Source organism: Strix uralensis, chromosome 4 (assembly GCF_047716275.1).
Source record: "Strix uralensis isolate ZFMK-TIS-50842 chromosome 4, bStrUra1, whole genome shotgun sequence".
NCBI lineage: Eukaryota > Metazoa > Chordata > Aves > Strigiformes > Strigidae > Strix > Strix uralensis.
In genome coordinates, this window is record NC_133975.1 from 18093298 (window position 1) to 18103734 (window position 10437).

The following is a 10437-nucleotide window of genomic DNA, read 5'->3' on the forward strand; positions in this document are numbered from 1 at the left end:
TGATTAGTAGGCGAAAGTCTGATAACAAGGTAGCAAACTTCTTGACCGGGCAAGATTGCCCGAGACTGACACTTCCTGAATAAAGTGATAGGATAAAGGACTCTTTTGACCTCTTCCTCAAGCACCATGAGATGGGGTATCTAGCAGCAGTACATATAGAAAGAAACAGATGGAATTTTAGACACTTAGAGGAGGACATTGTATAAGTCTCCTGGACTGAAAGATGGAAAGTATAATTTGCCTTGGTGAGCATGTTTTTGGTGTAATGCAAGTCAATTATGAAGATACTCTATACAGAAACATATGAAAAACAAAATTTGAGAGAAAACTATTTGTGGAGACAGATAAAGTTGTCAAAAATGCTTTAATATCACTGACAATAAATAAAAGGAAAGGTTTGGAAACAAAGACAAATGGGTGGTTTTAAGGAGAAGTCAAAGATAGGAAATGACTGCTTATTAATGTTGAAGGATGGAGAGATAGGGTGGTCCAGGAAGAATAAGAAAATTGGAGGAGCATGAACCAGAATCACAGGTAAGTCCACAGTCACTGCATTATTCAGCTGGTAGCACAGCAAACTTTTGAGACGGAGTTCGCCACTGTGAGCACTAGATCCCTCATACAGAGCAGTCTAAGGCAGCAGTAGATCCTAAGTAGATCCTATTTTTCTTCCCCCTCATCAGATGGCTAACACCAGAATGACCTACATCTGAACTATAGGTCACAAAGCAGTAGCCATAATCCTCCCCCATATTCAGATTAGGGGGCTTAATAACTACACTTAGGTAAAGTCAAATCTTCACATTTAACTGGGCCTTGCTGTGGCATGCTCTGTTTTCTGTGAGCCAAACTGACAGCTGCAATCACAAGCTGGAGTCCTTTAAAGTAGTCTTCTATAATCTACATCATATATGGCAGCAATATTAGTTCACTGTTAATCAAAAGATGTTCAGCAGTTTTGCACCAGTAGTATTTTAAGCTGGCATTATAAAATGGTGTAATGCTTTCTGAATTGAGAATAAAACTTTTAAATAAGACTTGCAAAGCTTTTTGACAGAAGTTATGAAAAGCAGCAGCATATTCAACCCTAGATTAATTACACTGCCCTCTGACCTACCGGTGGCTCAGCAGACTAGAAATGCACTACAGCTAGTTTATAAAGCAGTGGAATTGTGACGGTGAGTACTATTATTCATATGTAAGATTGTTAACTAGCCTTCAATTAAGATGATTTGAAGAAGCTGGGAACTGTGGAATGAGAAAGATAAATATTTATAATCCGAAAATTGAGCGTTTTTAGAAGCAGTAGCATTTTAGAAAACAACACATCGCAAAACAACAAATTTTTCCACTGAATACCTCTTTAAACATGAGTAGTCAATCCCCAGGTGCCACAAAAGCTAGGATGTCTCATAATTGGAAAGCAGGACCCTACCAAGTTATATGAAAACTGAAAACTGAGGAACTTAGAGGTCACAAATTCAGCGAGCTTTCATTTACCAAGACTTAAAAAAAAATAATTCACATCTAGTGACTTTTACCCATCTCTCACTACAATACTGCAATGCAACACCCATGCTGCTATGGAGATGCAAGCCTGAATGGATGTTGAGAACCAAACATGATTAAAAGCAGCAGCTGAGACTCCAGAAGGATGTTGCAAATAATAAAATGTTTATCTAAGAATGGGTTAATCTTCTCAAGATACTACACGGGAACCTGGTCTGTGCCAGAAGTGGAAACAAAAAGAAAGATGACAACCTGACACACAGGTCTTTGATCCGCAGAGTCACACACTGCATAAAAAGGAATCCAACCCCTACCGCTCAATGCATGTCTGCAGATTCAGAGCCCCCTACTCTTTGCAATACATCTTTGAGCCCTTACAGGCTCAAACAGATGAACCACTACCATCCACCTTCACCTCCCTACTCTCTCCTCCCTTCTTCTGGCTTCTCTGTGCCTTTAGTGAATGGAAGGATAAAGTGGTAGATTAGCAGTGGAAGAAAAAAAGGATGTATCACATAGTAAGCTTACACCCTCAAACAACGTGTTTTGGTTTTTGTTTTTTAATGTATGGTACCTAAATTTATAAAGCCATCCTATTTTTCAGAAGTTTGATACTAGACACATGAATCAAACAAATTCAGTTCTATGTCAACCTCTATCAGTGTTCCAACCTATCTTATGGATAAGCTTCCAAGCACATGGAAGAAAGCAAGGTTCAACAATAACATAAAAGACAGTGGTCCTAAGTGGGACGAGGAATTTTAAGTTAGTGAAGTCTATAAATCTCTGGCTGACCTCTACACTTTTACATAAACACACTGAACTCTAAAGGTTAGAATAACAACCTTGTTTGAAGCCCTGATACTTGAGTCATATTCAAGAAGAAGGGATCCATTGTAACTACCTATTCAAAACACCCATATAATACAGCTGAAAAATAAAAAAGGCGAGGGCGGGTAAGGGGAAGAGGTACTAATTTTTCCCATTTTAGCTGTAGGCAGTACAAGCCCTGGCTACTTGCCAGTCGCTGGAATACAGCTCAACAGCATACACTGATCTGATAAATTGATCAGTGTGACACATTCCTATTATTATTTCCTTTACACAACTACTAGTACTTATTACCACAGCAAGACAGTTCAGGAGACTCAACTAACAGGAAACCAACCCAGAACAACAATGACAAAATAATCACAGTAGGCCCCCCAGACTAACTTAAAACAGAAGGGCAGTTCACTGTTACATCAGACAAGTTCCACTACAAAGGGAGAAGTGGAAAGATGTCATTGTTAGTGGTACTGCATTCTTGCTCTTGTCAACAGTCTGGTTGATTAGGATGCTATTCAGCCAACTGAGTTTCCAGCTCACTTCAAACCCCCAAAACACTGTTGCTAAAATAGGCAGTTACTAAAACTCAGAAGCCTTGTTCTCTCCAGTAAAGCTACTTATAGTTGACTCGGGAGAAAAAGCAGGTATGTAGTAAACCTGATTAGGAAACTGATCCAAGTTAAACTAGATCTGACCTTTTCTTTCCTATTCTTCCTCCTGCCACGTTTCCCCTCCTGTTTTCTAGGTTAGTGTTAAGATAGATTAGTTTTACAGTCTAGTTTGTTGAACTGTTTAATAAATGAATGCTCATACCAGTCGACATAAATCATGAAGGTAGGTACACTGAGTCCAGAAAGAAAGACAATAAAATTGTGTTATGCATAAACAAAAAAAGTTACCAACCTCAAGCATTAGTATACAGTTACTGAATGCCAATTCAAGGGAAGAACTGAGACTGAGTTGCAGTGACAATATCTATACTCCATGTTTTTGGTTTACACAAGTTCCAGCTTAGGAAACTCTTAGTGCCTACAATGTAGAAAGACTATCAGAGCTTAAATTTCTCAGCTCACTATCAGCCACATAAAAAGTAAACAGCTACCATATAAGAACATACAATAAGAAAGTTCAAGCTATACCTAAAAACATTGACAAAGATTATGATAGTTCCTGGAACGCTTAAAAATTGAACTGCTTCCACATACCAATATCCAGATACAAGGAGCACCAAAAACATAATCACAGGTTTTAATCAACGCTACTGAAGATATGTATCTACTTGCATGCTCTGCAACACATTTCTGTTCCGAGTGCAAAGAATTCAAACAAAGCATTGCTTGCATCCCGCATGGTCCATAGATTAGTCTGTGTAGCAGGTACAGTTTTGTCTTTCATAAAATTATGCTCCATACGCCTGTGTAATTGCAGGTTCACAAGAGATCAGTGAACTGCATCTACTGCTAGATACACAGAACTTTCTCCCCCTACCTTTCAGACTAACCCCCTGGGTGTCATTAATGTTTCTTGTACTGTTTTCCCAACTAAAAATTTCTCTCAAGAGTCGAACATGAGATATCCCCTCAAAAACACATAACGGCAGCAGTAGGCAATTACTTCTTTCTGAGAGAAAAGCTGATGACTTGAAACGGATTATGCGAGGACATGGAAAAGCGGCTGATTTAATACTACATATTTGAAACAAAGGTAGTCCAACACAAGCAAAACAAACCCCATGTGTTTTCTCTTATTTCAATCTAAAGACAGTTAATGTGATACATACACAGCAGCAACTTGCAATGACATATATACACACACACTGACTGACCATTATTTTCTCTTTTGTTAACCTGTTTATTTCAGGGGAAATCGCGACAGTTCGTTTAGGGCTGTGTTCCATTCCTGACAACTGAAAGTGCCATAAGTAGCTAAACCAATCCAAAGGCTTATTTCTGCTATTACCCATCCTCCTTCTGTCGCACAGTCCCACTCCTGTCCTTGTGCTAGCACTAGCATCCATGAGATTTTTTTTTTTTGCAAGCCCCTAACTCCTCTCAACAGACAGTTGACCAGCTGCTGAGTTAAAGCAGATCAGACAGGGGTCCGATGAGTGCTGATGCAGGCATACGAGCATCAGGAGCACGCAGTCAGGACTGCAATTTCTCCATTCTGGTAATAGTTCCATGAAACTTGATGATACAAGATGGCACTTTACTGTATTCTTAGATTGTGATTTCATAGTAAGTGTTCAATGCTAATGCTGACTTGCACACCTGCTTCTGCAATACTCGTTTGAGCTATTCCCTTACATGATACCATCTTCCTCCACTGCATCAAAAACTGCCTGTGAACCTGTGTTGTGATTCTGATCTAGATTTAATTCTTGTTCTTCTTCCAATGTTTGCAGTAACACTGAGATTACTTCCCTGATCTGTTTTACACTGGAATCACTCCAAGAGTTTCACATCACAGCTCAAAGCTTGACAGATCCACAGGAACCATATTGGATGCACCATATTGGATGATGGCACTACAGCCACAGCAAGCTTGTTTGCCATCTAAAGAGGCTGGAGTACCAAGGAACCAAGAGAGTTCAAAGCAGGTATCGTTTGAAATCATTCTTGCATACAGTCTGTAGGGGCTTGACAGGTAATAAGAGCATCAAGCCATCAAATTAATCACTAGACAAGAACATTATACATGTATAGTAAAATAACTAGTTCTGCCACTACTACTGGGGGCAGCTATAGAAAATCACCTACAGCTGCAGTAGTATTACAAAGAAAGTGACACTAACCTACTGCAAAGTACTTACAGCCACAGTGAAAGTCAGAACACTTCTGCATATTGTAGGAATAAAGATACACAGTACTTCATGCAGGAGCGCTGCAAGCATGGGTATAATACCAAATGCAGTAGCCACAAATCTTTTGTTTGCAGTGGAATTCCTCTTCATGGAAAATGCACTTGAGACACAGTTTGTTCAAAAACAGTAAGCTTGAGCAGAAGTTCAAATGTTTAAAAAAAAACCCTCAGAAGTCTAGATCCATCAAAACAGAATCAGATACACCAATGTATCCTATTTTAGAGGGGAAAAAAGTCTGAAAAAATACAACAGGAGTTAAGGAGTATTTGTATGCTAGATTTCACAAGCATACAAAAATGGATTTTTATTTTGATCAAATTTCAGTTTTCATAAGAAAGCAATACCAAGGCTATTTCCTGTCAAATATGTGCCCTTGGGCTGCAGCAGAGAACAGTAAAAACTTCTACCCTTCCCCCAAATAGCAACGTATTTATTTTTTTAAAAGTTGTTGAAATAATATTTTAAACTTTTGTTTCCACAATGAAAGATTATTCAGAGGCTTTTCTATTTTCACAATACAATGCAAGGCCCTAGCAAGAAGATTTCAACATCCATAACTGGAGCTACCTTGTACTTTCCAAGCCTCAAGTTACTGCTCCAAACTTTACCCATAGGATACTGTGATAACACAGTAAAATGCACCACCTCATGCTGAAGCTTTTTCTTGCACCCCAGCAATTACTAGGTCTCTCCTCTGTGCCTATTCATGAAAGTTACGAGGACTCTATGTACTTGCCAACGCTCTACCTGTAAAGTTCAAATGAAATCGGTCAGTGGGATCAATGACTGCTTGGAAAAACTGCATAAATCCTGTTTCTTAAGGCTAACCACAGTATGAAGCTAGACTACTACCAAAGCCTCTCAATCCAATGGAATGCATTTAACCAATTCACATTACAAAGTTTTAATCAAAGAGCACCAAAGAACAATTTTTAACCATTCTGGTATTCACCTCTATAAAATACCTTGCAATTTAAACCACCACAGCATTCAATTGCTGGCTAAGTTAGGTACTTCAGCTCTGAGCTTTCTGGCACTTTTCCATAAACACAGAATTCAGAATTAGGGTAGTCTGTTTGTTAGTTGTCACAAAGACTGTACCTAGGACAAAACATACCAGTGAGCACTGCTATAAACAGTACTTGTTAGCCCATATTATGCATGCTGTATGAACACCAACAGAATCAAGATCTTCAGGGGTTTTGAACTCTGATCAAGTCATACAAGAGTTAGATACATCCATAAGCACAAGTCTAGGCATCTTAGGAATGTTAGTGCTCAACATAACGCACACAAAGATTACCATCTGAACAGCCATTTTGTACTGAACACCTATTTAGAATTTCTGTGAATATATTCCATTCATTTACAATGTGAAGTCTTTTATACCTTCAAATATGTTTAGATACCAAAGAAGAAAATTCTTAGTAATGTCAGTGAAATTTTATCACCGTTTTTCTTCTCAAATTCTTTAAATGCTTAAACATTTTGACCTGACTTTAAATCATATTCTGAAGGTCACTAATTAACATAAGAGGCTGGCAAAACCCAAGCTTTTAATTCTAAAGCCCATGCAAATATTCAGGTTTTGACAAACAAACAATTAAGCAATCGAGCCCTTCAAGTAGAGGTCCCTAACCACCACTGACCCTCATGCAAACGATATGCCGCAGGCAACTGAGTATTACTTCTGTCTCACTGTTGTGGATATGAACAATCTGTTGACTGTGAGCCTCAAGCTGGGCAATCACTGTCTTGGAGGTATTATCTCTGCCTCAGTTTACCATTTCCATAAAGTAAGTGGATGAGGAATCCTTTACAGATAAAGGATTTTGAAGTGCTCAAGTGATTATACTACAGCAATACAAATACCAAATTCAGTATCAATACAGTAAGCGATACAAGTAATACAAATGTTGTTCATCCAAAGGGTTTAGCAGAAACAATATGACATGTTCAAGGAGTCTGTTCGTTCTTGCTTTGCTCTCTGAACATAATGCTTGACAAATGATAGCCCACAGAACCATATCATCTTTCAACTTTTTTTTAATTAAAAAAATGCTAAGGGTAGAATCATCTGAGTTTGTTGGTGGTGGTGGGTTTCTTTGTTTGTTTTAGGATTGACAGGAAGCTAATTCAAAAATTGGGGGGCTACTACTTTACCACATTGTTCTCCACACTTTACCAGAAATATATAACTCTTGAGAAGGGTGGAGAAAGAAAAAATGTTATGTCAAATCCATCATATTCACCACTCCTCTCCACACTATGTTGCCATTTCAGCCATCAACCCGACAATTGTTCAGACCTTCCAGTTAATACTAACTTTAGTTAGACTTTTCAAATCCTTAGGAATACTATGCTGAGTGAGAATAATTACCGATTTCTACTTTGGCATTTAATTTGAGCTAATGGAGGAGGTTATTTTACAGAAGCTAATGCTACAGAATTTCAAAGGAGTAAAGAAAAAACATCCCAAACCTGTTAAGGGTACTCTACCTCCATTATCCTGACTACTCACTTTCTCACCACTTTGTTTACACTTTCTCTCAGATAAGGGCTGCTCAACAGGCATGCCAAGTAACAGTTCTTAACTAAGACAGCTCTTGACTAACTATTAAACCACAACCAATGTCATTCCTCCTTAGCAGTTGCTAATCATTTCAGGGCTTCTTTCTATTAACTGAATTTTGCATTGTGAACATACAGAGAAATCACATCCTAAATAACTTTTATTCCAGGGAGGAGAAAAGCAACACCACAGCGCAATCTGTTTAAGTGTAAGTCATTATGTTATGGTTTTATACTTTGCAATTCTCAGTGAAAGAGCAACCCAAAAAATGACTTTGAAGAAGTTCCCTAAACACAACAGATCTGCCCAGCAGAGGACCCAATGTATGGTGAATTTTTGTCTTACAGAGCATTCATTACATTTCTTTGTAGTCCTTGTCAGTGTTGGTCGTGCTGTGCAATTGTGTTCCCCGAACACATCTGGCAGCACACCACTAACACCTGAAAGTCCCTTCAGTTGTCAATTGTCAAGCAGACTCTTAGGACTTTAGTTTAAATTTAAAGTTGAAATGCCGTTACATAACGGGTAGCCAGAGGAACAGTCACTTATATGTTGTGAGAGCTATCAGTCCATCAGATTTAACAGTTTATTGCTATGCCAATAAACTAGTTCTCCCTATATATTCTAATTAAACTGCATTCTTTCCACAAGAAGCATTAGTGCATGGAAATACATAACATTGTTTTCCCAAACCATATTGTAACTTGAAGGATTAAAAAGATGGTGCAAGCGTACACAGGTATCATAATATGCACACAGGTGTTATAACAGGTGCTTAAAAGTGTTATTGGGGCAACAGAGCAAGAACAAGCAGCATATGTGCATGAAGCAGCTACCAAGTTACTGGAAATATGTAACAAGCCCCACAAACCCGGACAAAGCTAATCTCCTGCAATTATAGATGTAGCTCCTTGTTAAGTATTTACTTCTTTCTTTGATCTCGTCTCGAGCACACGCAGAAACACCGACTGAACTGCTTGCTTTACCCTCCCGGTCACATTTAGCTGTGCTTCCACCGCTCAGCCATCAGGGAGGGTCAGTCCCGACACTAGCACACTACTTGAAGATTTTATCTATTTCCCTCAGAAGGGAAGTGGCTGTTGAAACGATACAAATAAGCAGCTCCCAGCACCGAAGCGCTCCCCCCGCGCCCGGGGCTAACGCCGCCTCCCGCGCGGCGGGGCCAAGGGCAGCGGCGCGAGCCCTTCACGCGGCGCCGTCCCCCGGCGGGGCTCCCCCCGCGCGCCAACGCCGCCGAGGCGACAAGCGGGGAGGGGGGAGGTCACGTGACCGCGAGGACACGGACGACGGACACCCCGGCGGCACGAGAGCCATGGGGGCAGCCCGCGGGGCGGGGGGGGGGGGGGGGGGGGGGGGGGGGGGAGTGCGAGGGGAGAACTGCCGTCGCCATGACAACTTCCAGGGGGAGGGAAAACTTCAAATCCCAACCGTCAGTGCAGGAGCGGCGCCCTCTTAAAGGCGCACACACACACACACACACACACAGGCGGGCTCCCTCCCTCCCCCCTCCGCCCCCCAGGCACTGGCGATGGAGGAGGAGAGGAGGGGGGCAGCCACCGGCACTCGCCGCGCCAACGACGAGAAGCCGAGACAAAAGGACTAGAGCCGAGAAAGGGTCTCGGCCGGCGGCAAAGGGAGGCACCGAGCGGCCCCAGCCGACGCCGTAACACCCACCCTCCGCTGCCCGGAGGCGGCTCAGGACCTTCGCTCTCCCCCACAGACCCCGTCTCCGCTTCCGCCCTCCGAGAAAGCCGCTGGAGCCGCTCCTCCATCCTCGCTCCCCCCACCCACCCCAGAGACCCGCGCTCGGGGCGCCTCGCCCGCTGCCCCCGCGCAGACCCCGCTCCCCGCCTGGCCGCCCCCTTCCCCTCAAGGGCCCCGCTGCCCCCTCCCCGCCGCTCGGTCCCCCCCACCACGGCCGGGATAGCCCGTCGTCCCCCGTCTCTTACCCACACAGTGCATGAGCCGGTGCCGCCAGGAGTCGAGTTCTCGGCGGACTCCCCTGCGCTCCGCCGTGCAGCGGGGGCTCCGGCACTGGGAGGCGGCGGCGGCAGGAGGAGCGGGAGCCGCGGCGGCCATTCTGTCTGTTCCCTTTTCCATCTGCCTCTGACCTCACGCCCGCTCATTTACATACGAGCGCGCGCTCCCCCGGCTTCTCTCCCTCCCCCCCACCCCCCTTTGCCTCGTCGAGCGCGTGCCCGAGCCCCCCCCGCCCCCCCCCCCCCCCCGCTCAGCATCCGGGGCGGGGAGCGCGCGCCGCCTGGCGGGGTGACGGACACGTGTCCCCGCTCCCCGCGGCGCCCCCGCCCCGCCCCGCCGCGGGCCCCCCCCGGGCCCCGGCCCCCGCGCAGGCAGCGGGTCGGTTCGGTAACGGGCGGGCAGCGGACGCGCCGCGCCCCGTCCCCACCACCCCGGTCCCCATCGGCGTACCCCCGGCCTACACCTCCCGCAGGGCAGCGCGCCGCCCGCCCCAGCCCAGCCGGGGCAGGCAGCAGCAGTGCACGCCGGGAGTTGTAGTTCGTGGAGGGCGGGGGATCGGCGCCCAGCCTGGGCGCTTTCCCCACCGCTCTTCCAATGGCTCCCTGCTGCCTGAGCCCCAGCACCGCAGGGCGGCCCTCGCCCCGCGCCTCTTAGCACCGCAGCA

The 10437-nt window shown here is 44.2% G+C and overlaps 1 protein-coding gene across 9 annotated transcripts in view; it reads right to left on the reverse strand.

Moving 5' to 3' along the window:
• LCORL (ligand dependent nuclear receptor corepressor like) overlaps positions 1-9965 on the reverse strand; it is an 84493-nt gene extending 74528 nt beyond the window's left edge. For 8 of the 9 annotated variants that reach the window (XM_074865876.1, XM_074865871.1, XM_074865872.1 and 5 more), the window contains exon 1: positions 9743-9965. In XM_074865876.1, the coding sequence (XP_074721977.1) occupies positions 9743-9893 (151 nt within the window). In that variant the 5' untranslated portion in view covers positions 9894-9965. The remainder of the gene's footprint in view (positions 1-9742) is intronic. The other variant, XM_074865873.1, reaches the window with a different exon arrangement.
• Between the last annotated feature and the right edge of the window lie 472 nt (positions 9966-10437).